The sequence below is a fragment of the Prionailurus bengalensis genome, chromosome E4 (assembly GCF_016509475.1).
Source record: "Prionailurus bengalensis isolate Pbe53 chromosome E4, Fcat_Pben_1.1_paternal_pri, whole genome shotgun sequence".
In the NCBI taxonomy this organism is placed as follows: Eukaryota; Metazoa; Chordata; class Mammalia; order Carnivora; family Felidae; genus Prionailurus; species Prionailurus bengalensis.
In genome coordinates, this window is record NC_057360.1 from 32,563,550 (window position 1) to 32,589,065 (window position 25,516).

The 25,516-nt window shown below is 44.4% G+C and overlaps 1 protein-coding gene across 1 annotated transcript; it reads right to left on the bottom strand.

Annotated features, from left to right (window-relative positions):
• Positions 1-4,663: 4,663 nt before the first annotated feature.
• On the bottom strand, positions 4,664-15,864 carry SERTAD4 (SERTA domain containing 4). Its single transcript, XM_043567512.1, has 4 exons — positions 15,756-15,864; positions 10,561-10,752; positions 9,253-9,368; positions 4,664-7,171 (listed from the first exon to the last, which is right to left on the bottom strand). Exons 2-4 carry the CDS (start codon positions 10,733-10,735, stop codon positions 6,410-6,412), a joined length of 1,053 nt encoding a protein of 350 aa, XP_043423447.1. The 5' UTR covers positions 10,736-10,752; positions 15,756-15,864; the 3' UTR covers positions 4,664-6,409.
• Between the last annotated feature and the right edge of the window lie 9,652 nt (positions 15,865-25,516).

Sequence of the window (25,516 nt, forward strand, 5' to 3'; positions counted from 1 at the left end):
TTTTTCTGAGTATAAACTAACTTTAAGAGAATCATTTAATACAGCGATTGAATTAACTTGAACTTGGACAAATCCTAGGGATGAGTCAGAGGTTAGCAGTTTTTCATCTTTTCACTTATAAGGGATACCTCTTATTCCCTTAATATAGTCCATGTTCTCAGAGAGTCTATCTATGAAACCAATTGTAATTACTAAGGATAACGCTTTCATTTTCCCAGAGTTTCTTCTCAGTTTGTGCTGTGTTAACCCAGAGTTGGTTTAATTCCAAGTAACAGTAAAGAAATCTGCCATGGGTTAGTCTATGCAACTGCTTTCAAGAAATTTTGATTTCCAGTAAACCGTTTGAAATGCTAAAAATATCTCAAGGACACCAATGACTATTTTATAGGTGTTTAGGGGTCTTGATTCCCCAGGTTTGACAACACCTCTATTTGTTTCAAGCTTGTTATACGGAACCCAAAAGGCTGAGCGCTTTCCACAAAAAGGAGAATCTGGTTTTATCAAGGTCCAGCCTTCAGGGCATCCAGGGACATTAGTGAAGAAGTCATGGGGGCTCACCGTCACCGCATACCCATCATGTGCATCTAGGCAAGGGTGCGTCACTTCCCTAATATTAAATAAAGCCTTTAATCCTGGCAACCTTGTCAGGTGGGTACATTATGCCACCCCATTGTACAGACAAGGAAATCAAGGCACCAGGAAGTGAAGTGGCTGCAGGCCAAGGTCAAGCTTGCATAGCTACAGATGCATCCAAGCAGCGGGATTCCAAATCCCACTCTTAACCCTCTGCTATAGTCCAGTCTCACGAGAAAACCACAACTGCTGAGCCTGAACTGAATAGGAGAGAGGTACGTTAGGCTAAGAACTATACCTAGTCACAAAGATCATTTGGTGGATTAATTGAAAAGCACAGCATCTATGGACTTGGGAAACAATGAGAAACACACCCAGCTCCCAGAAAGGGCAAACAAACCATTTCTCTCTTCTTGCAGAAACGTAAAGGAAATCCTTTAGTCCCTGAAATAGTTTTCCTATCTCCCTAAAGAGGTTGACTCACCAGCCCCCCCCCTCCAGGGAAATTCTTCTTTCTGTTTGGATCTTTACACTTTTCCTTAAAGAAAGTGAGCTCACTCTGCAATGCACATGGGGCACTGTGTTTCTCAGACTTCTCACACTCTACTCCATCAGAGAGCAACTCCTAACCTTGTGCTGAATTCCCTTGCCTTATAATCTGTCATTCTCCGTCTTTTCCCAATCACGCACAGAGGTGTTTGTGAGTTTTGAGGAAGCTATAGATGCCTGAGTTCTGGGCCAGGTGCACTGAGAGAGCTCTGCTCACTTCTTGATCACCAGGATACAGGGTTATGTCACATCTGATCGTAGCTCATTGCAGTCACCTCAGAAAACATCTGCAGAAAAAACACTGTGTCTAGAAGTACCCCAGGCTAGTATCAGGGGGCAGGGAGCATCACATGCCTGATGTTTGAATCCAGCCGCTGCCATGGAATGACCTGGATGAAGGGAGTGCTTGCTGAAAGCCAAGCCAGTCTGGGCAGTACAGGCCTTCGCGTGGATTGGGCCTCTCCCAAATTTTGCTTTGTCCATTGTCTTGGCATCTTGGCAAGAGGCAAGATCACAACTTCCGTCTCTGCAAGTTCTTTTCTATGTGTGTTCTATCTCCCAAGATCTGGCATTTTGTAACGTTTTATAATTTTAAATCAAGGGAACAGTTATAAAAATGGGGTTGAGAAAAACGTGGGTACTTTCATGAGAAATGACTAATTCATCTCCATACGTTCTATCAGTTTCACTGCGGTCAAAAGCAGGTGTTTCCAGGCTATGAATAAGTAGTTTGCATTTTCAGAATTAACAAATTGGACCAACACCAAGGAAAAAAACCAACAATCATAGACAGCCCACCAGAGAATTGTTTACCAAAGAAGATGAAGCTCGTGGCAATGGTTTGCAAACACCACCAGACGAGCTTGTGTAAATGCCCTTCGTGTAGTCATGGTTCCTCAGCTTGTCACACATACCGAAGGAAAACGCAGAAACAGGAAATTACAGACTATTTTAAACAGCATGTTTTATTAAACTCACTTGCTGATGCACTTTATGGCAGGATGCGAGATTCAAGTGTTCATAACTTACATCTTTGCAAGTGCTTTTCCTAAGCGAATTCCCCCAGCTGAAATGTGGCATGTACACAGGGCTGGAAACAATCTCTCAACTGGTAACTGTTTCACCCTTGGTCATGTAGCTCTCACATCCAATGGAGAAGTTTTAGCCATGTGGAGATAATCTACCTTGCTTACACACTCTAGGAGAGCAGTGGAGGCAGTGAGTAGTAACTTGCAAGATCCTGAATGCATTTTATTTTAAACCACAATCAAAACACAGCAATCTTAATGTGAATTCCTAGAAACCGTACATTGTCTCTTTTGTTACCGAACTATTGATTTCCTTCCCCTCTTCCTGGGACAGTTCTGCATCTCATTTAAACCATCACTGTTCATGGCCTGCTGACTCCTTGTTTTTGAAAAGGCCTAGCAAAATTGGCATGGATAACCTTCAGTAGAAATGAAGTGGCTTCAAACTTCAGGGGCTGTCACAGAAAATGGATTTGAACAACTAATTATTTTCAAAAACGTTTTCTGCTCACAATTTGTTTGAGGAATATAAAAGCCTGAGCTGCGTTGCATACGAATCCTTATATCCTTGTCTGATGTTTATTGTGAGGTTGACATCTCTTAACGCCCATGTCTGCTGCCAAGTTGTTCCCAGCTCTTCTCTAGATACACAGAAAGGAAGCCATTCAGTGGAGCTGTAATACAAGTTCATGATTGGAGGGGTGGGTAGCCCTGCTTTGATGGAGTTAACTATGATCTCCAAAACTAAATGTTCATTCGCTGGCTTCACCATTTACGAAACAAAATGTTCTAAATCACCACTGTCTTAAAAGATCGTGCCAAAGATGCTTCACCCTAATTACTAATTGGTCAGCAGTCACTTCCTCAAGTTTTTGAGTGTTTCTACCTTCCTCCCACATCCTGGCTGCCGTAATCCTGTCCTTGGGACCCCTTCAAGGTGAAGCACAGAATAATAGGATTTTTGAGAGTGGAAGCTAGGAGGACTACGGTATCTTTGCTCTTTTAAAGGGCCCCCGCTCCACTTTTAGAGAGGAACGACCAGAGGCAAAGGTGAATGGTTTGGTTAACGAGATGCACCTAGATGCCTCAGGGAGTAGCAATTAATGGCATTCTTGGGGGAGTTGGGTCATTTTCTTAAGTGAGTATTTCCCTTCATTTAACTTGTAAAAGTCCAGAATCTTGACCTATCAGGTTTTCCTTAAAGCAAAGCACAGCAATGAGAAAAGGTGCTCCTTCCAAGTGGACAGACACAGTGTGTGGGGTGCAGCGTGTCTTAGCTTTACCAGTCTCTGAGGATGCAGCTATAGAGCCCAGTCCCTAGATTTACCTGTCTTGGCCACTCTGGAAAAATCTGAGTATCTTCTGAGTAGACACGGCAATCCAGGCACACAGGAGGCCCTGACGCTCTCACACCAACAAAAGGAACATTTTTATTCCGATGGGTTGTTTAGTAGGAGTTTTTTTGGGAGGCAGGGGAAAGAGAAAGCAGGTCTTTTGGTATGCTGGAAATATCCTAGAAACAAAAACTTGATGACTAAAAATTACAAATTTTAATGCTGCTGAATTGGAAGGCACCGATCTTCCAGCAGAGAAGCTCTGGTGGGTTCTACAGAGTGGAAGCCTGAACCCCAGCTCAGGTGAGTGCTGTGGGAAATCACCAACTCAGTCATTTTATAGCTTTGGCCATCAAGAGAAACGTTAATAATGCCTGGGGATTTTAAAAAGCAAAAGGATGTTCTTTCTTTCATATTTAAATCCCTATGATGTAGGACAGAGTAAGAATGCTATGTTCGACAAATTAATTAGCTTTCAACTAGCCTTCTCCTACCAAATGAAATATTAGCCTCGAAGAATAACATTAATACAGAGTCATATGGAGTAACACTAGCAATGATCTATGGCGGTTTCAACCACTGACACGAGTCATCTTTTTGACAATTCGGCATTTCATAATGGAAATCAGCTAGGACTTACTCAGGGTTTACATTATGCTATGTTTTTGTCAGAAACTTTGCAAAAATGGAAAATGTTTAGATTCTTTAAGATGAAGCCTTGACAACCAACCACATCATTTATTAACACTGTCCCCTTGGGGCGCCAGGGTGGCTCAGTCGGTTAAGCATCCGACTTTGGCTCAGGTCATGATCTCGCGGTCCATGAGTTCGAGCCCCGCGTCAGGCTCTGTGCTGACCGCTCAGAGCCTGGAGCCTGTTTCAGATTCTGTGTCTCCCTCTCTCTCTGACCCTCCCCTGTTCATGCTCTCTCTCTGTCTCAAAAATAAATAAACGTTAAAAAAAATTAAAAAAAAAAACTGTCCTCTTAATCCACAGGAATCTAAACTTACAAACTAGCATCATTCTAAAATACCTGTCCAATTGACCTCTTAAAGTAGTCTTTCATTTTGAAGACACCTGCATGGCCACTGTCCACTAGACATTTAGAGTTCTTTAAAAGAGAAAGAGCAATGGAAAAGAGAAACACTGCTGAGGATTATTAAAATAACAAAATCTTAATGAATTTTGATCATTTTAATAAATATATATCAAGAAAACCTCACTTTATTACAACAACACAGTCATATACAAGCATCTATCATCTAAGTTTTCAACATCAAATGTTTATCAAATATTGAAAATAAAGGACAAAACATTACTAGACTATTTAGCCATAACACAAGAACATGTTTTAAAAATTGGTCCTTGTGGACATTGTCCAAATGATCCTACTCATACACTGTATGAATGAGACCTATATTTAATATTAATAGCAATAATAAAAAAGCTTTATCTTGGAGAAACTGGGAGGACGTACTGATTTCCTCCATTTGGCATTTGGTTCCTGTGAAGTATTGTTTAAGGAGGCCCAAGTCAATTAGCAACCTTGGAAACTGCAATACAGTGTGGAAGAAGTTGGCTGGAGAAGGGCAGACGGTCAGAGGGGCACTCTGAACACGCTCTTGCAAACGTACAAATTAAAGAAATCACTGAGAAACATGTTGACCAAATACATGGTAGCTATTGCCAGCTGAGTCCCATTTCTCCAAAATAACTTTCCAAAAACTAAAATCTTTACATTCTTTAAGATAAAACCTTATTGATCACCACATCATTTATTAACATTGTGCTTCTTAATCAACAGCAAAAGTCATATATAAAAAACCACATGCTTTCATAATCTAAACGAGTGAAATGATGCAAAACAGATTAAAGTATAATGCATGCCACTGGTTCATGAACTTCATTGGACAAGAAAACAAAACAAAACTAAACAACCCAAAACCCAAAAAACCCAAACCCCAGCAACAGACCGTTGCCATAGAAAAAGCTCAAGCAGCTTAGTGCTGGCTTCTAACAGCTCTATTGTTGCCCCATCCCTTTCTAAAAATGCCAAATCCAAAAGCAATTGGGCATCAAAAACAAAGAAAGGATAGAGATGTTGAATCAAAAGTTGAACGCAATAGTTTCGAAGTTAACGGTTTCCAAACGATATTGATCCACCCTGTGTATTTTTTTTCCTGTTTGTTAAATCCCTGCTGTAACTCTGGTTTATCCTTAATTTGCACATTGGCAAAAATTAAGATAAAGTAAGGCACCAAAAATCGCCCTGTATAACACCTCTCTTTAACAGCCGAATCACCCATCACAGGCAAGCCAGGAACTTGCAGGGATCACCCCTCTACACATATTGTTGATTGCCACCCCAAGACTGGTGTTTCATTATGTTCCATCCTCTTTTCATCTGTCACGCAAGACTGTTAAATATAAATACTTAACGGCACCACGAGGCCACTTCATCTAGCTCCCTGTCTTCAGTCTTTTATTCAGAAAAAAAATAGTCACGTAGAAGCAGGCATCTTTTGCTGGTTGTTTTGGTTTGCTTACCAAATGACTACCTAATTAGTTGGTGAACATGTTCGAAGTTTCCTAGCTAGTGACAGATTCCTTGGGGGTAATGGAAAGATCACAAGGGCACACTGCCCCCAGGCTAATCTACTGACCTTTTCCATAAGAAAACTAAGGTCTACTTTTAAGCATTAAGTCAGCTGGTTTTTGGGCAAAATCACCACATTTATAAGTAGCTCGCTGATGCCTACTATACAGATGTTTTATGCAATCTGCTCTCCAGGCATTAAAACGACACGGCATGTTCATGGCATAATTTTATCAGTTGTACAAAACTATAAAATCCATTCAAAATAAAATTTATGAGAGCTAATTGATCATGCTGTGCATGCTTCAGAGTTTCGGTGAAAAGATGGCTCATATTTTACTCCCTTTGCTGCAGCACAGTTTGTTACTTGGTGAAGGCTCCTTTTTCCTTAAGGATTTTTTCCAAGACTCGCTCACATTGCTTTTTTCATTATATGCAGTCTCAAAATAATCATAAAATTGGCCTTTGCACTCAAAAGCCAGGTCATTTCCCACAGGTTCATGGCTTATGGGGCCACCATCCCTGTTGGTGTCATGATTTGCTTTCTCATCACTTAAGGTGGCCTTTTCCTGAACACCTAGCGACCTGACATTGGTAACAAAGATTTCATTGGCAGGTATCTGGCCATCACCCTTGTAAACAGGTGCGCTGCCTACGTCAAAATCCACCTGGTGGGAACAACTCGGTAAAGGTAGAGGGGGAGAGGAAGAGGAGGATGAGGAGGAAGAGGGGACAGTGGTGGAGGCACTTCCAACGCTAGCATGGACAGAAAGGGGTACATTTAGGTAGTGACCACCACATTCTTGGTAAAAGCAGCAGGCATGAAATTTTTCACACTCCTCTTTGGCCATCCGTGGTCGTTTTCGGTAGGGACAGTCTTGAGCCATGAACCACTCTTGAGCAGAGGTGCCATTGAAAGAGCAGGCAGGAAAGCACCAGTTACTCTGCATGATGATTTCTCCATGGATCCTTTTCATCAAATTGTTTATAAGGACAGATCTTCGCAGGTATACCTCAGGATCATCGATAAACTTTAGCTTTTCTAATGACATATAAAGGATGTGGGCTCGTTCCTCAAAAATTGAGATGGTCTAAAAGTCAAAAAAGGAAGAGAAAACTTAGGTCATGGGCTACAGGAAAATGTCATCACAGTACATTTCTTTCTTGGTAGTCTCTGGATCTGGGAATACTGGGCTCCCGTTTCTCCCAAACTCATTTAGGGATGCTGTCCCTGGTGTTACTAATGTCTCCCCCCCCCCCCCCCCCCATTCCTGAATCCCTGGTGTGGTCAAGCACCTGGGAATCCAGTCACAATGGAGACCTCAGCAGGGGCAGGTCAGGTTGTTTGCTCTTATATGGCCCCGTGAGGGAGATGCTGAAACACACAAATCTACACTGCTAAAAATCAGGAGAGCAGTTTCTCGGGGCGGGGGTGGGGGTGGGGGTGGGGCAGAAAAGTAGTAACAAGAGGCACGAAGAGAGGTTCTCAGTTGCTGGCTATGATGTTTCTTGATCTGGGTGCTAGTTACATGGGTATGTTCACTATGTGAAATCCATCAAGCTGTACCCTTAAGACACTTGTGCTTTTATGTGAGTGTATACAAACACATGCATACGTGCACACATATACTCATACATTACATGGGAATAAATGTCTTTTGAAAGATGGCAAAATGCAGGTCATAATAAGTATACTTCAAACCCTGGCCAGGAGCATGAGAACTGCTTTCAGGGCTGTCCCTGTGGGTTTAACACTTGCAATTATCTTTGCTTGAACGAGGGACAACAGCCTTTCCCCTGAAAGGATCTGTCAGTTGAAGGGCCAACGTAGGCTTCCTTCTGGGGCCAGGCAGGAGAAGAGATGCAAGGAAGAAATGAGAAAGACTCACTTCTGAGCAGTGTGCTACCATCACCATGTGATGATTGGTACAGAGGCAACTAGAAATTCGCTGCAACCATAACACAAAAACAAAAAGAGGAAATAAACCGCTTGTGTCCTGGGGGCCACCTCTTCCAGGCCATTAAAAAAAAAAAAGGAACTGTTAGCATGACCCGAGGAGCTATGAACAAAGCCAGCCCAGGATCAAAGGCAGGAACTATACATTCAGAGAAAAGCTCAGCACCTACCAATGCATGCCCAGGTCATTATGAGCAAGGCCAAAGCCAACACCTTGAAGGATAAGCTTGTGGGGTGGTGGGGAGATGGGGTAAGAGGAGACAGAGAGGAAGTGCATCAAAAAATTAAAAATCCTCTCCATGTTTCAGACAACTATGCTTTGGCTTATACCCTCCCTTTTCTTATTTTTAAGTTCATGCACTTATTTCGAGTGAGCGAGAAGGGGAGGGGCAGAGAGAGAAAACCCTAAGCAGGCTCTGCACTATAAGCTCGAAGCCTGAAGTGGGGCTCGAACTTGAACTTTATGGAACCGTGAGATCATGACCTGAGCCAAAATCAAGAGTCAGACGCTTAACCGGGGCCACCGAAGCCCTGGGGTTATACCCTCCCTCGATTAAATCTGTAGCTAGTTTTTAAAGGAGGATAACCATAAAGAAAAGAAATGGTATTTGAAAAGCTTAGTGGCCAGTTTCCTACTTCTTCTTATGTATGCAAAAGAGTTAGCTGTGGTCTTTTCTTGGGAATGAATTACATATTTTAACAAAGTAAACATATGCAGCCAGTGTACAAGTGCATGTTTCTACTTCCACGCATGCTTTCAACAGATGGGGAGTCCACCTGTAAAGGGTCCTGAGAAGCCCTGGGGAACCGCTCCCAGGTGGGCACCCACAGAAGTGGCACTGGCCATTGGAGCTAGAGCTTGGGGAAGGGGAATGTCAGGATAGAACAAGTGCTTTTCTGTGCACACGTGAAAGCACACACCATTCATAACCATTAATGCAACTTAAGAAAATCAAATCATTTGTAAAAAAGATGTTCCTTGGATTATGTAATTTTGTTATTTCTGGGTAGAGGAGCTCCTGCTGGCTCTTTCCTCAATTCCTTGTGAAAATAACACAGGACCCAAAAAAGGGACAACGATTAATATGCCTCTGCTGAGAAGTGGCTCATTTTCATTGCTTGGGTGGAACAATTTAATTTCTGGAAATGGATCAAGCAACTGTTACTAAGTATCTTAAACTCTTAATAAAAAGAATGACTATTAAAAAAACATACTTTATGGCTACAGCTGCTGAGTGGTGGGTGAAAATCCTCTTCTTCCACATACTTCCTCTTAAAGTATGTGATCTTGGATGTTGTTATAGGATTTGAAATTCCCCTGTAATGTGATCCTGTGGTAATAAATCAGATATGACAAATGACATGCGGTTTGCCAGACTCTCCAAACAAAATACTTTCCTTTAATTTCCTTATAGAAGATAAGTTGGCTACGTATCTGTCTGTACATGTGGTGATTAAAAATAAACATTTGTCTTAATGGTTGCTATCATACAGAATTGTGACCCAGGCTAGGCAAGGATTTCGAGGTAATTATAAAGGAAAATGATCTATTTCAGCATTTACTAAATACTCAGAATCTTAACTGTATGCACAAACAGCAAAATTCATAAAAGGAAAGAACAGTATTTGTTCAAAGTGTTTAATTAAATCCATGATAACATAACACCACTGCTCAAATGTATACATCTTTAACTGTCAGCACTAACAACCAAATAACTTTAAAATGTTATTGGCTGTAGGTAAGGAAGCAAATGACTACCTGCATATTAGAGTTATAATTTTTCTTTCTTTCAATATATGAAATTAAAAACTTTTTAATTTAAAAGTAAAATTTGGGCTATCTAAAGTCCTTTCTCCTCTCAAAAACGTAGTATGTCAGCCATGAATAAAAGTAGGGTTTAAATTTTAAAGAACAGAGCTTTTAATCCAAAACAAACTTCAAAGAGTACTTATTTTACATTATAGGTTTTTTTTTAAGGGGTACTACACAAAAACCCAAGGAACTTACCTTAAAATGTAAGAATAAAGAATCAGGAAGAACATATATCTAGATTTCAAAAATTTTCCCCCTGAATATGAAAGCCAGTTGTGTGCTTAATAAAAAGAGACACACAGCTTCTGGCCCAAAGTGTAGATTCCTTTATGTCTCATGGGATAAAGATTTCATTGTCAAGCTCACCAGGACTTGTGTAGCTCTGAGAGAGCCATGCAGTGCTACAGGGTGAAAAACCAAAACCCAAACTCAAGAGTTCCAAAATCTGGTTTGGTTCTTTTAAAAATATAGGTGCATGACTTATATACGCAGCAGCAGCTTGTGTAGCCTCAGGTCTGAATGCAACTTGAGTATCACGTCTGGTCCCCTCCCAGGAGCCCTGGGCTCACTTATGAGAGGTGTACAGGCAGCCTGGGAAGTCCCTGGAACATGAGCTCTCTCAGCTCAGAAGGGCGCCCCAGACACCACCCCCGCCCACTAGTCTGGCAGCTGAGCTGCAGAGGGCAGCAGGGGAAGGTCAAGGGCAGTACCTGCCAGTGGGGGACCGGCTCCCCGGTCTCCCTGCAGAGGAGCCTGTGCTGGCCCAGGGGGGCTTGGGCCTCCGTAGCTGTCAGCCTCCCATAGTGTCTGGTACCCAGCAATTTCAGCAGCTCCTTCCGAGACAATGGGCTCGCAGAATCTATTCATGGACAGAACCAGAGTCATCTCTGACAGCCTCAGATCTAAAAAAAAAAAAGAAAGAAAGAAAAAGAAAAAGAAAAAGAAAAAAGGAAAAAAAAGAGAAAAGAAAAAAGAAAGAAAGAAAGAAAACAGCCCTAATCAAGAATAAGCCAGGGAATGGCCTTGGCATTTTCATTCCTTTGCTTTGGGAAACTTTTACTTCTCAGTCCTCCCCTTCACCCTGAAACATTTGATTATTTTTTCAAAGAAAACCTCAGCAAACTCTCTTGCTGCTATTAGCTCAGCCTCTGTGTTCGGCAATCTGCATTTCATGGGCGGATCTTTAAAATCCCATTTCTTATTGTTCTCAGATTCCCCTCAGCCCTCTTTGAGACAGCTGCTTTGCCTCCTAACACATTTTCCCCCTGACCTTCCCGCACAAAATGTACCCCTCAGAGGCAAGTCCCGGACCCTTGCGCTTCCTTTCTATTAATAAGGCAAAATCAATTTTCTAGTCAGTCCCCAGAGAGTCTCCTTTGATGAAATCCGCTAATCAATCAAAAGGAAAGGGTGGGGAGGCAGAAATCTCCACCATTAATCCCTACTGATGCGCTCAGGTTTGGTCTGTGTGGCTGGGCCTCTTGTCTCATTTCGGCTGGGCCAGCTCCTCTACAACATTCCGGGGCTCCCTCCACTTTCTTTTCCCAAAACGAAGCAGACAGAGACACACTTGGTAGTTGTTTCCACCAGCCCTGATCGGCCTGAACTGGATCTGCCTCCAGTCAAAACACTGTGAGATGAAGACAGAAAATTGGCTCCAGTTTCAAGCCGGGAGTTGCAGCCCCACAGGAGCCAAGCACAACATCAACGGAGCAGGCAGAATATTAAACAGGAGCCAGGGCTTCAGGGCCAGAGGCAGCCGGCAACTCTTTCCTCGGTGAGGCCCAGACACAAGGCAGAACTTTCCAGGAGGCACCACACCACTGCCCTCCTCTCCAGTTTGCGCCCCTGCCTGGGGCCTGCGGGGAGACTGGGAGCCTCTCTGCTCTGTGATGCAGCGCTGGGTCCCTGCTTAACTCAGGTGGACCAGGCCACTTCCAGGGGGGCTCAGTGTCTCCACTTGGTCCTGAGTAAGGCTCGAGGCAGGGTGAAGAGTGAGTTCAAGGGGGAAAAGGATTTGATACTAAAGCAAAAAGACCTATGGGCCAGAGATCAGTGGTGAAGGCAGAGAGGCCTCAGCACCTTTATTAGCTGCCAATTCCTTTACAAGACCTGAACCTCCACTATCCCACTTTGCCATTTAAAGAACTGTCACAAGGAGTGATGTCAGGTCTGCTTTCTGAAGACTGATTGTCTTTCAAACCTACGCCAAAGGTCTACTTCACGTTTTCCTTCTCCAAATTATACAGCTTGTAATGTTTTGGGGAAAGGGTGAATCTCCTGCTGTCTAGGAGACTATGATTACCTACATGTTATACGGAGGGTCCACTTCCAGGTAACAGAAGGAAAAACACCAGGGGAAGGGGAAATAGCTTCACTGAAGAGACAATGTCCTCTGGCTAACAGAGCGGCTCTTGGCAGCCAGGACTCCATTCTTTGTTCGGGCTTCTCTTGGAGATCCTAAATTCTGTCCCAACCTCACTGAACAACGAAGCAAGGCCTTCTGACAGACAGGGGGAACTGCCCACGTCAGTGGCTGGAAGGAGGACCCAAATGATTTGGGCTGCTAAATGACCTACCACCTCTCTTTTACACTGTTCTCCCTGCAAAGAGGCAGCAGCAAGGACTTAGTAAACATTATTAGAAGAAAAAAAGAGGTGTTTGATTAATTCTCTAAAAGGCAATAGTGGGACACACCATTTATTTTGCTCGAGTCATCAAAAAAATTAGGGCTACCCTGATTTAACAAACGAAGCTGTTCTATCACCCCTCAAACTCGGCAACCAAACAAGCTATCAAGCCTCACGATGACAGATTCCCTGGGAGACTCTCATAAATGGTCTAATTTCTTCACCTATGATAAAAGACAGTTGTTTCAGTAAATGCTATTCCAGGAGCATGCGAGTTATATAGCTTTTTCTCGGTCAGTAGCCCTTTCTCGTTGACTGCAGTGGTGGTTTCCAGCTTGAAATTCACATTCACTTTTGTGCTGGATTCTGGGAATAAGACCCAAGCTTTTTGTCTGTTGAACTTTTATTACACAAAACCAGAGGAGGGTTGACAAATCCACTCCTCTTAAGAAAGCATTTGTAGGCCCCTAGAAGCAATTACCTTTGTTTAATAGGACATTATATGGGCCCTGTGCTGTTTTATGTTCCTAAGAGTTTGTTTACATATTAATAACTTCTTGTTGTAGCTTTTTTGGTTAAGGATTTCAGCGTTTCTACTTGTTAGTATTGATTCCAGCACATGAAATTCTATCAGTTACACATTTGAACTTGAAACATGGCATAGTTGTCTTATCTTGGCTCTTTCCTTCGTGAAATCTAATTTCTCTAAGTTTTTCCTTTTTGAACTGGAAACCTGTACACACAAATACGCTGGAGAAGCTGAGTTCCTTCCATAAGTGATTTATGTAGGTCGGAATAAAATAGGAGTGACTTTGGATTATCTGGGGGCTGGGAGAAGATTCTGCAATGGAGTCTTCCTAGGAAGTCTATTTAGAATTTACACCAGGATGTTAACAAATTAAGAAGGCAAGTTCAATGTTCAGGAAGAACTGGGAGTGTGCGGTGCTAAGCGCTCATGTTTCACACGACCATTTGTATTATACGTGCAGATCCAAACTGTCACTGTTCTCTGTACGATGAGATTTACATTGTAATTCTGCTACTGAGTTCAGAAGTTTAAATCCACAAATTCATGTGCTGTTATTATTAGACATAACCACAAAGATGTACATTTATGGTAAGATTTGTATTTTTTAACATCAGAGGTGAGTGGATTCAAAAGAAGGTCGTTAAAGTGTGTTTTGTCTACACATGGGTTTAAAAAATAAAAAGGTCCTAACCTCTTATTCCCAGGTTCCTGCAGGTCAGTTTTGTCACCCACCTGGACGCAGCAGAATGACACCTCATGCATTCCCAAAAGGCTAACGACTAAAATGTCGTGCTTTTTCAGGAAATATTCATAGTAACGTTACCAGGCATTGCTATACAATTTGGTTTTTCCAGATGACTTACGCATGTTTCTTCCTCAGAGCCATGATAACGCTAATAGGAGAGGTGGGCACATAGAACAGGGTAGCTCCAGGTTCAGCGGCACCTTGAATCTAAGAGGGGCTCCCCTCCCCTCCCCCTCCCCAGCACTGGAAATTAGAGAACATTAAAAGCATCACAGCAGTTAGAGATCTGATTCCCACACTGAAACGCAGAGAAGGGCTGGTATGTTCAATGCTGCCAGTCTTAAAATGTGCTGCGCAGGTGGACCAAGACCCCACCCCACCCCCAACCCGACCTCCTCCTTGGCCTCAACAAGATCCCAACAGCTTGTCCAGCTGCCGCTGCTGCTGGTGGTGGTGGAAGGGGCTGAATGGGTGGAATAAAATCCTTCAACCCTTCCGAATAGACAGATGTCGCTTTTCTGCCACTCGCCGCAGTACACCTGTCTGCCCTAGAAGTGCATTTCTCAGCTGTAGCTTCCAGAGATCAGGAGCTTTAGGTCAGGTCCTAGGGCGAGAAGGGCCGGTGCTGGGCCTGAGGGGGAAGATGAGGTGTCCAGGTGTCCGAGCCCTGGCGCCAGGTCTCCCCATCCCAGGCCCAGGGTCACGACGTCTGGAGAACCGCCCCCCCTGCAGGCGCCACGTCCGGGAGACTCCGGCACAGACACACCCCAAGGGGTCGGTGCCTGGGCCCCTGAGCCCCTTCTCACGTAGGGAGCAGAGCCCTGCCGGCCGGCGGCCGCAGGAGAAAGTAAACAACACCCCAAGTGTCTGGGAACAAAGGCAAGTTGTCTTTCCACGGTGCGCGAGCCGTGCGCCTCTCCTGAAGAATAAGAGCTATTATTACTCTTTCTTTCTTTTCTTTCTTTCTTTTTTCTTTTTTTTTTTTTTTTAAACAAGTTTCCTTCTAAGGGAAATAAACACCAAAGGTAGGATTCCAAGGAAATGACTCACAGCGGCTGGCAGGGCTCTGGCGAGGCTGGCCCCGTCCCCGCGCTCCAGCCCGCAGCAGATGCCTGCCCGGCCCTCCCTCCCTCCCTCGCCGGCCAAGCCCGCTCGGAGCCCGCGGCTGCGGGAGCGCCCGGCGCGGCCGTGGGACCCGGGCGGCGGGGACAGCGCCCGCACCTCCCGCAGGCGTCCGCTCTGTCCGCGCCACCCTGGGCCGGGGGGGGGGCGCCTCTCCCCCCGCCTCCACGGCCCCAGCCGGGCACTCCGGAAAGTTGCTAGGGCCCAGGAGGCGGGAGGGGAGGAAGGGAGGAGAGAGAGGCGGAGGCGTGGACCAGGCGGGCAGCAGCCGAGTCCGCCGGGGAGGTGAGCTGAGGACAGAGGAGCCGCCGCCGCCCGCAGCGAGGCTCGGCTGCCTGGGAGGAGAGTGCGGGGGCGGAGGTGGCGGAGGACAGAAGGTGTCAGCTCCTGCAGCTCTTCCCTTTTCTCGAAGACGCGCGCTCCTGACATCCACAACCCCTCCCTCTCCACCTGCCCAGCGTCGCGGAGACCAGACCCGGGGGCATCCCTCCTACTGACCCCCCGTCCCCTAGGGAAAGGGAAGGAGCGGCCGCCGCGGGCCCTGGGGGCTCACCAGGGCTGCCATCCCCACCCGCTCGCCGAGTCGGCTGGGTGCGCGCGGGCGGCAGCGGTTCCCGCCCCGGTGAAGGCCCCGCGGCGCAAGCCAGCCCCGGGGAAAGCCCGCGCCGCCTCGGCGCCCGGCGGCGTCCCGGCCCCCGCGCTGCCCGGGTCCCGCTCCGGCCGGTGCGCGTCCGCTCGGCGCCCCCGGCGCGGCCGTGGTGCCGGGAGGCCGCGCGGGTGCCACTCGGCGCGCGAAGACTCTGCCCGCGGGGACCGGCCCTCGCCCTCCACCCGCCCGGGCCTCGCCGCCCCGCCGCCCGCGCCCGGCCCGGCTCTTACCGCGGGGTCAGCCGGGAGGCGGCGGCCGGAGCGCTCGCGCTGCCGCTGGTCCGCTCCGGGCTCGGCGCCAGCCCGGCCGCCGGTGCACAGTCGCGCGGGGCCCGGCCCGGCGGCCCGGTCGACGGTGGACGCTGGTGCGCGGCGGGCGAGGGTCCCGGCAGGTCCCGCCGCCGCGACTGGGGCGCCGCGCCGCCGTCGCTGCAGACGGTTATGGTAATGAGCGGCTCTGTCTAGCGAGGAGCGTGTGAAACCCGTCAATCCTGTTTGCCATTTCCCCGTGGATTTCCGAGGAGAGGTTCTGCAGGATGCCCCCAGGGTGAGAGAGGGAACATGACAAGCGCGCCCGCTCTCCCGCCCTCCCTCTGCTCCCGCCGCCGCCGCCGCCGCCGCTCCTCAGGCAGCACACGGGGCGCCTTCCCCTCACCCCCACCCCAGCCCGCCCCCTGCCTCCTTCCCTCCTTCCCGCCCTCCCTCCTCCCTCTCCTCCCCTCTCTCCCCTCCCCTCCCCTCCCCTCCCGGTGCCCGGGGACACGCGGGCCCAGCTCCAGCCCGCAGCCCAGACCCCACGCGCTCCCCGGCTCCCGCCCTAGCCCTGGGGGCCCGGCTCCAGCCGGATAACGTATTCACTCTGCAACCTTCTGAGATGTCTTCTCTTTTTTTTTATTTGGTTTGGTTCTGTTGTTGTTGTGTGTGCGTGTGATTTAAAAAAAAAAAAAATCTGTGCCTTTCCCACCCTTTGAAAAGACTTTCTTCTCCTTTGCCACGGCAAACGGAGATGAGAAACAGATGTCTTTGCAGGACCAAGCAGTTATTCTCCCCTCGCCGCCCGCCCCCGCCCGTTCCCCTCCGGAGCTGCATATGTATAAAAAAGCAACATGGGTCCTACTGCAACTTGAATTGGCAACTCTTTCTGGGTGGGGAGCCTCGAGGGAATACCTCCAGGAAATAAAAAAGTAATATAGGACGTTGTCCTTGGTCAAGGGAATGTAATTTAAGCCCCGGAATCACATTATTCTGCAAATAGTAATTTTCCCCTGTATTAGTCTCAATTGGAGTTTGTTTTTTGAAACATTAATTCATAACTTCTGTCTAGGGACTCCTCCATAGTCGAGATGGGTCATTTCAGGTGTAATGAACACAGAGGCTTGGAAGGCATAGACCTAATAAAATCCGGGGGAAGGCACCTGCACAAAAGTGTTACAAAGACTATAATGTTTGTTTACTGCTACTATGCCAGATGTGCTAAATATAACACTTCTTTAAAACAGTGATCCTCCGACTGTGAAAAACCAAACCTCTTGCTGCCTGGCTCCCTAGGAATCAAGGAGAGGCACAGACTGAAAATCAGAGAGGGAAGGAGTAAGATCAAGGACGACGATTAGCATCTGCAAATTGAACTCTATCTAATTTGCATGTTTATTTCTTAGAATTGTAATTAAATTTGTGTAATAAATGTTTTCCATTTCATTTGTACACTTAAAATTTGGGTGACTGACGTGCAGTTAAGTGAATTTCTTTTCTTTTTTAAACAAATGTAGTTTATTCAATAAAGCGGCAAACAAATATTAGACATAATTAGAACTAATCTACTTTGAAGGTATTTTTGTTGAACTTTGTACACTTAAAGTCTCTCAGAGGTTTTAAGGGTATTAGGAAGCTGAGAGAAGGCAATTATGCTGAAAACAGCCTAACTCCACAGATTTCCAGGAGCATGATTTCATTTTTTCCAAAAAGACATTTCAGGGTTGCATGCCTAAAGTTGGGAATTGGGCAGCCATCTTGGCTTTATTCTGAACCATATTAAAACCATATTAAATTACATTGGCTCTGAGCACCTAGGTGGCTCAATCAGTTAAGCGTTTGACTTCAGCCCACAGTCAGGATCTCAGGGCTCACGAGATCTCATGAGTTCAACCCCTGCATTGGGCTCTGTGCTGACAGCCCAGAGCCTGGAGCCTGCTTCCGGGTCTGTCTTTCTGTCTCTCTCTCACTTTGCCCCTCCCCCACTCATGCTCTGTCTCTGTCTCTCCCTCTCAAAAATATACACTGAAAAGTTTTATAAAAATTGCATCCACTCACATAGGACACTGGCCATTATGAGAATAATTTTAAAGGTGAGGGGGCCCCTGGGTGGCTCAGTCGGTTAAACATCTGACTCTGGATTTCGACTCAGGTCATGATCTCACGGTTCCTTAGTTCGAACCCTGCATTGGGCTCTGTGCTGACAGTGTGGAGTCTGCTTGGGATTCTCTCCCTCTCTCTGTCCCTCCCCTGCTCATGCTCTCTTTTCTTTTTTTTTTTTTTCTCCCTTAAATACACATTAAAAAAAAAAAGAATTGTAAAGATGCCATTTTGTGCAATCATTGGGTGTTGCATGCCCAGCTTATGGCAGAATATAATTTTCATTCGGGTAGAGGGAAGAGGGCAAGGAAACGCACAGGGCATTTAAAGCAGTGTGAGTACTTGAAAATCTGTATCAGTACCTACAACTGGTTAGTGTCTAACTCAAATGAAGAACTAAATGTGAGGGCTTGGAGGCATGGCTTATTATTGTTTTTATCTTCCTATATTAAAGTTTTATAGCATTTAAAGGACTGTGGGGAAATCCCCACATACACTTGGCTCTGTCAAAATACATAAAACCAAAAGGAGCAAATTAAGCATAAAATTGAGAAATAACATGAGACTAAGTATCAGCATGGGTTGCTTTGGCATCTTTTGGAGCTTTGGCTCTGAGAAATGAGCCTTCTGGGAAATTGGCATTGCCCTTGGGTGGGGAGGGCTCTTGGCTTTAATGTTACAACAAAATGACCTCACAACACAAGTATGAAATCATTGTACTTCACAGCACCCTCGTGGTTTTGAGTATGAACTTGATCGTGTCCTGTTCAGATATGTTAGGTTAGCATGTTTTACTAAACAGCTTTCCCTGCCCTAATTTTTAATCTCAAGCTTAATGTTTTCTGAGATTCAATGCCCAACTGTTGACAACATGAACTAATGTCTACAAGCAGAAAAGTCAGTCAAACCTCCATGGAAGGAGAAATATCACTTAAAAGTTTAAAGTGAGTTTCTTGTTGAAGATGGCAAAATGGGAAGATCCTGAACTCACCACCTCCCACAGACACAAGGAATCCACAGCTAAGTGTGGAACAATCTCCTCTGAAAAGAAATCTAAAAACTGGTGGAGTAACTCCTTTGCATGGGGCCAAAGAAGAGGGAAACCACATCGAAGTGGTAGACCAGAAGCCCCATCCCTGGTACAGTGACCCACAGTCAGGAGGGAACTCAACCCAGAGCTTCTCCCGGAGGGTTGAAGTGTTTGTGCTGCACATCAGGCCTGAGTGGGGAAGGAGCAGAGAGAATGGGAGCGAGAAAATCCCACGCAGACTCCATGCTCAGCACAGCACGGATGCGGGGCTTGATCTCATGGTTCATGAGCTCATGACCTGAGCAGAAATCAAGAGTCAGACACCGACTGAGCCATCTGGATGCCCTCATCCCAGCTTCTAAGGCTGGCGTCTGAGAGATGACCCCTAAAACGTCTGGCTCATTGCCACCAGACCTAGTTGGCCATGGTGAGCTGAGAAGCAGCTCTTAAAGGGCCATTGCACAGACTCACTCACCCCAGGGCCCAAGGCAGAAGCAACCCTTTGAAAAACAGCCAGACTGTATGTGAGTGGGACACATTTCCTAATTTTAAAGCATTGATCTGGGGGGGAAGGGGCCTGCTGAGATACTGTCCAGGGTTGGAAGCTGGTGGGTTCCACCTTCTTCCTCTCCTTCTGCCTTGCTAAAGCTTGTCACTGCCACTTGTTTCCCCCTTTCCCATGGGTGCCGTCTTTATGCTCCAGCCAGCGGGCACCATTTTGCATGATCTCCCTCTGCCTTGCTAAAGCTGGCGAGCACCATCACTTTTCCCTTCTTTCTTTCCCTTTTTTCATTTTTCTTCTCCCTCTGTAATTCTTTTCCTTTTTCCCTTTTCTTTCCTTTTCTTCCTTTTCTTTAGCAGGTGCTGTCTTCTCACTCCCCCTACGCTTTGCTCCAGCCAGTGAGCACCCTCTTTACGCTCTCCCTCTTGCTGCACTTACAGAGCCCCAGTATCTCCCGGAGGGGAGCTTCTACATCTGGTGCTCCAGTTTTACATTTGGTACCCCAGTTGTTGTGGCTACCACCCGGAGAATGGCCGTTGATTGCCTGGTCCTGGTGGCCCAGGGGTCTTGCATTCTTGGGTCCCATGGGGCTGCAGCAATTGGAGTGAGAGTTCCTGGCAGACTATCATTCCCAGCACACTGCACAAATCGTAGATAGAAACACTCCCAGTCTTTCTTAGCAAGAGGCCTATTTAAGCAAATAGGTCACAAGAACTGTGACCTGAGGGGCAGGCTTCTGGTTTGCATACTTACAGTAGCCTATGGAGGTGCCCTCAGGAAACAGAGGCCAGTGGAACACAAACTTTGCCCTCTCCCTCTGCCTCATGCCAGCTTGCTGATATCGTCTAGAAAGGAGTTTATACCCTGTCTAGTGCCTTGATTTTTGTGGCTGCTGCCAGGGGACATTTCTCCAGGGCCTGGCTCTGGTGAACAGTGGAGCTTATACTTGCTTCATGTCCCACAGGAATGGAACCAACCAAGAGTTCTTAAACAGCTACCACACCCAGGGCCCAGCAAGAGGCCACAGACCCAGGAGCTCAATCTTTCCATAAAAGAGGCCTATTAGCTCATCATTGTTGTAGCACGAAGGGCAGGCTTCAAATTAAACACACCTCTAAGGGATGACTATAAATATTTCCGGAGACTTCAGAGATGTGAGCATCATCTTTGCATTCTCCCTCTGCTGTGCTCCAGAGCTCGAGCGTCTCTTGGAGGGAAGCTCGTACACATGTCTGGCACCCCAATTTTTATTACTTGTTCCCTGGTTTTTCTGACTGCTGCTCATGGGATACCCCCGGATTGCTGAGCTCTGGTGGACAGGGGATTTGCATTCCTGGGTCCCAGGGGATTGTAACAACCAGAAAGACGGTTCTTGGCAGACTTCCATCTCCAGGACACAGCACAGACAGCAGACTGAACCAGACACCCAGTCTTTCTGTGAAGGAAGACTAGTTGCTAGTTCTGGAGCTTTGGCTGTAGGGGCAGGCTTCAGGTTGGGCACACATCTAGAGACTTTGGAGGTGTTCTTAGGGCACATAGGCCATGGGACGCCATCTTTGTGATTCCCTACTCCCTCACTACAAGTCATTAGTCTCTCCCAGAAAGGAGCACGTACACTTGTTTGGAGCCCTGATTTTTGTAACTGCTGACCAAGGGACGCCTTCAGATTGCTTGGTTCGGGGGGCCCATGGGGCTTATATGCTTATGGTCCCACAGGCCTGCATACATGAACATTCTTTAAAAGCTGCTGCCCAACAGCCTAGCTTCCAATAAGCCTGAATCGGATGCTGACTGACACGCTCTCCTTTGGGACACTGACTAGCCTTGGCACCCCCTCAACTACTAGGACCTATTAAAAATAAAATAGGTGGCTTCAAAAATCACAAAGGTTTGGGGTGCCTGGGTGGCTCAGTCCATTAAGTGTTTGACTTTGGCTCAGGTCATGATCTCACGGTTCGTGAATTCAAGCCCCGCATCGGGCTCTATGCTGACAGCTCAGAGCCTGGAACCTGCTTAGGATTCTGTGTCTCCCTCCCTCTCTGCCCTTCCCCCACTCTCTCTCTCTTTCTCTCAAAAATAAATAAACATTAAAAAAAATTTTTTTTTAAATCACAAAGGTTTGAGAGACAACCAAGAGCTAGGGCAGGGTTGAACAATGTTTCATCTCTATACAAGGCCAATCCTTCAAGACTAGGAGAGGTGACTGTTTCATCTAATGCATAGAAACCAACATAGTCGGACAAAATGAAAAAAAAAGAAAAATATGTTCCAAAAGATAGATAAAACCTCAGAAAACAAACTTAGTGAAATGGAAATAAGTAATTTACCTGACAAGGAGTTCACAGTAATGGTTATAAAGATGTTCACTGAACTCAAGAAAAGAATGTATGAACACAGTGAGAACTTCAGCAAAAAGATAGAAAACATAAGAAAGTTCCAAAAAGAAGTCACAGAACTGAAAATACAATAACTGAACTAAATACACTGGAAGGATTCAACAGGAGACTAGATGAAGCAGAAGAAAGGACCAATGAACTTAAAGATGGCAGAGGAACGGACCCAAATAGTGTAACAAAAAGAAAAAGTGAAAAAAGAGGTGAAGATAGCTTAAGGGATCTATGGGACAACATCAGGGGGACTAATATTCACATTGTAGGGGTCCAAGAAGAAGAGAGAGAAAGAAGTGGGAAACGTATTTGAAGAACTAATGGCTGAAAATGTTTCTAACCTGGATAAGGAAACAGACATTAAGATCCAGGAAACCAAAAAAAGATGAAACCAAAGAGACCTGCACCAAGACACATTACAATTAAAATATCAAAAGTAAATAGGAGAGAATCTCAAAAGCAGCAAGAGGAAAACATCTTGCTATATACAAGGGAGCCCCCATAGGACTATCAGCAGGTTTTTTTAGCTAGAACTTCACAGGCCAGAAGGGAGTGGCACAATATATTTAAAGTGCTAAAAGAAAAACATTTCCAACCAAAAATGCACTACCCAGGAGTATTATTATTCAGAATTTAAGGAGGGATAAAGAGTTTTCCAGACAAGCAAAAGCTAAGGGAGTTTATCACCACTAAATCAGAGAAGAAATGTTAAGGGACTTCTTTACGTTGAATAAAAGGGGGTGCTAATTAATAACAAGAAAACATATGAAAGTATGAATTTCACTGTAAAGGTAAATATATAGGAAAGATAGTGGATTAGACACATATCAAGCTAGGTAGAGGTTAAAATAGAAGACAAAAGTAGTAATAACTGTAGCTACAATAATTAGTTAAGGGACATATAAGGTAAAATGATGTAAAATATGACATCAGAAACAAAATCATGGGAGGCTACATAGTAAAAATGTATGACTTTAGAATGTATCTGGGCCTAGTGATATGCAGTAAGATCCACTCTCATGAGGCTGGACAGTGAGCTGCAGCTCCCAATCAGCCATGTTATCATGAGGCTCATGTATACATGAGCCATGTATCATGAGATACATTTAGAATGTATCTGGGCCTAGTGATATGCAGTAAGATCCACTCTCATGAGGCTGGACAGTGAGCTGCAGCTCCCAATCAGCCATGTTATCATGAGGGTAAACAACTGACATATTTACAACCATTCTGTACCCAACCACCTTTTATACAGTAGTCAATCAATTACATAAACTATGCAACATTTTATTATAAAATCAGCTTTGTGTTAGATGATTTTGCCCAACTGTAGGCTAATGGAAGTGTTCTGAACATGTTTAAGGTAGGCTAGGCTAAGCTATGATATTTGGTAGGTTAGGTGTATGAAATGCATTTTCAATTAATAATACTTTCAACTTCATATTGGGTTATTGAGATGTAACCCTATTATAATTAGAGAAAGATCTATACACTGTTATGAGTCTAAGTGAAGCAAAAAACTATAGTAGATACACAAAAGATAATGAGAAAGGAATCTAAGCATAACACTAAAGAAAATCATCAAACCACAAAGGAAGAGATCAAGAGAAGAAGAAAGGAAGAGAGAAGCTACAAAACAGCCAGAAATCAACAAAATGCAATAAGTACAAACCTATCAAAAAGTACTTTAAATGTAAATGGACTAAATTCTCCAGTCAAAAGACATGGAGTAGCTGAATGGATAAAAAATCAAACTCATCTATATGCTGCCTATAAGAAACCAGATCTAAAGACACACACAGACTGAAAGTGAACAGATGGAAAAATAAATCCCATGCAATGAAAACCAAAAGAAAGCTGGGGTAGCTGAATTTACATCAGACTAAATAGACTTTAAAGCAAAGACAACAAGAAACAAAAAGAAGGGCATTACATAATGATAAAGAGATCAATCCAACAAAAGATGTAATAATTGTAAATATCTATGTAAACAAAAGAGCACCTAAATATATAAATTAATCTTAACATACCTAAAGGGAGAAATAAGCAGCAATACAATAATAGTAAGGAAATTTAATACCCCACTTACATCAATGGATAGATCATCCAGCCAGAAAATCAGTAAGGAAACATTGGTTTTAAATGACACATTAGACCAGAGAGACTTAACAGATACATACAGAATATTCTATCCAAAAGTAGCAGAATACACAGTCTTCTCAAGTGCACATGGAACATTCTCCATGATAGAACATATGTTAAGCCACAAAACAAGCCTGACAAATTTAAGAAGATTAAAATCATATCAAGTATCTTTTCTGACCACAATGGTTTGAAACTAGGGGGTTTCTCAGTTCTAAGAAGAAAATTGGAAAATTCACAAATATGTAAAGAATAAACAACATGCTACTGAAAAACCAGTGGGTCAATAAAGAAATCAAAAGCAAAATCAAAAAGTACCTCGTGACAAATGAAAACGAAAATACAACATACCAAAATGTATAGGAAGAGAGGCAATTTCACAGAGATAAATGCTTACCTCAAAAAATAAGAAAAATATCAAATCAACAAGCTACCTTTATATCTACCTCAAGAAACTAGAAAAAGAAGAACAAATGAAGCCCAAAGATGGAAGAAAAGAAATAACAAAGGACCAGAGCCAAAATAAATGAAATAGAGACAAAAAGACAATAAAAAAGATCAATGAAACCAAGAGCTGTTTCTTTGAAAAGATAAAAAAGAAAAAAAAAGACAAACATTTTGCTAGATTCACCAAGAAAAAAAGAGAGAGGGCCCAAATAAATAAAATCAGAAATGAAAAGGAGACATTACAATTGATACCACAGAAATACAAAGGATCAAAAGAGACTACTATGAAAAATGTATGCCAACAAATTGGACAACCTAGAAGAAATGGATAAATTCCTAGAAACTTAAAATCTTCCAAGACTAAATCATGAAGAATTAGAAAATGTGGATGTACCAATTACTATTAAGGAGATTGAATCAGTAATTTAAAAACTCCCTACAAATAAAAAAAGTCCTGGACCAGATGGCTTCATCAGTGAATTATACCAAACATTCAAAGAACTAACATAAGGGGTGCCTGGGTGGCTCAGTCAGTTGGGTGTCTGACGTCAACTCAGGTCATGATCTCATGGTTTGTGAGTTTGAGCCCCATGTTGGGCTCTGTGCTGACAGCTTAGAGCCTGGAACCTGCTTCAGATTCTGTGTCTCCCTCTGTCTTTGCCCCTCCCCCGCTCATGCTCTGTCTCTCTCTCAAAAAAGTAAACAAAAAAATTTTTAAAACAACCAAACAAAGAACTAACATAAATCTTTCTCAAACTGTACTGAAAAATAAAAGGAAAAAACACTTACAGACCCATTTTACAAGGCCAGTATTACCTTGATACCAAAACCACACAAGGACACCACAAGAAAGGAAAATTACCAGTCAATATTCCTGATGAGCATAGATGAAAAAAGTCCTCAAAAAATATCAGTAAACAAAATTCAACAATGCAATAAATGGATCATACATCATGATCAAATGAGGTTTATTCCAGGGATGCAAGGATGGTTCAATATCCACAAATCAATCAACATAATACACATTAACAAAATGAAGGATGAAATCATATGATCATTTCAATAGATGCAAAAAAAGCATTTGAGAAAATGAAATATCCATTTATGACAAAAATTATTAACAAAATGGGTA

Bases quoted from the DNA above. Each gene is read 5' to 3' on its own strand.
- SERTAD4 (XM_043567512.1), bottom strand. From the start codon at position 10,735: ATGACTCTGGTTCTGTCCATGAATAGATTCTGCGAGCCCATTGTCTCG. The intron at 9,369-10,560 runs GTACTGCCCTTG...TTATTACCACAG, and splicing joins AGCCGGTCCCCCACTGGCAG to GATCACATTACAGGGGAATT. The intron at 7,172-9,252 runs GTATGTTTTTTT...TTTGACTTTTAG, and splicing joins TCAGCAGCTGTAGCCATAAA to ACCATCTCAATTTTTGAGGA.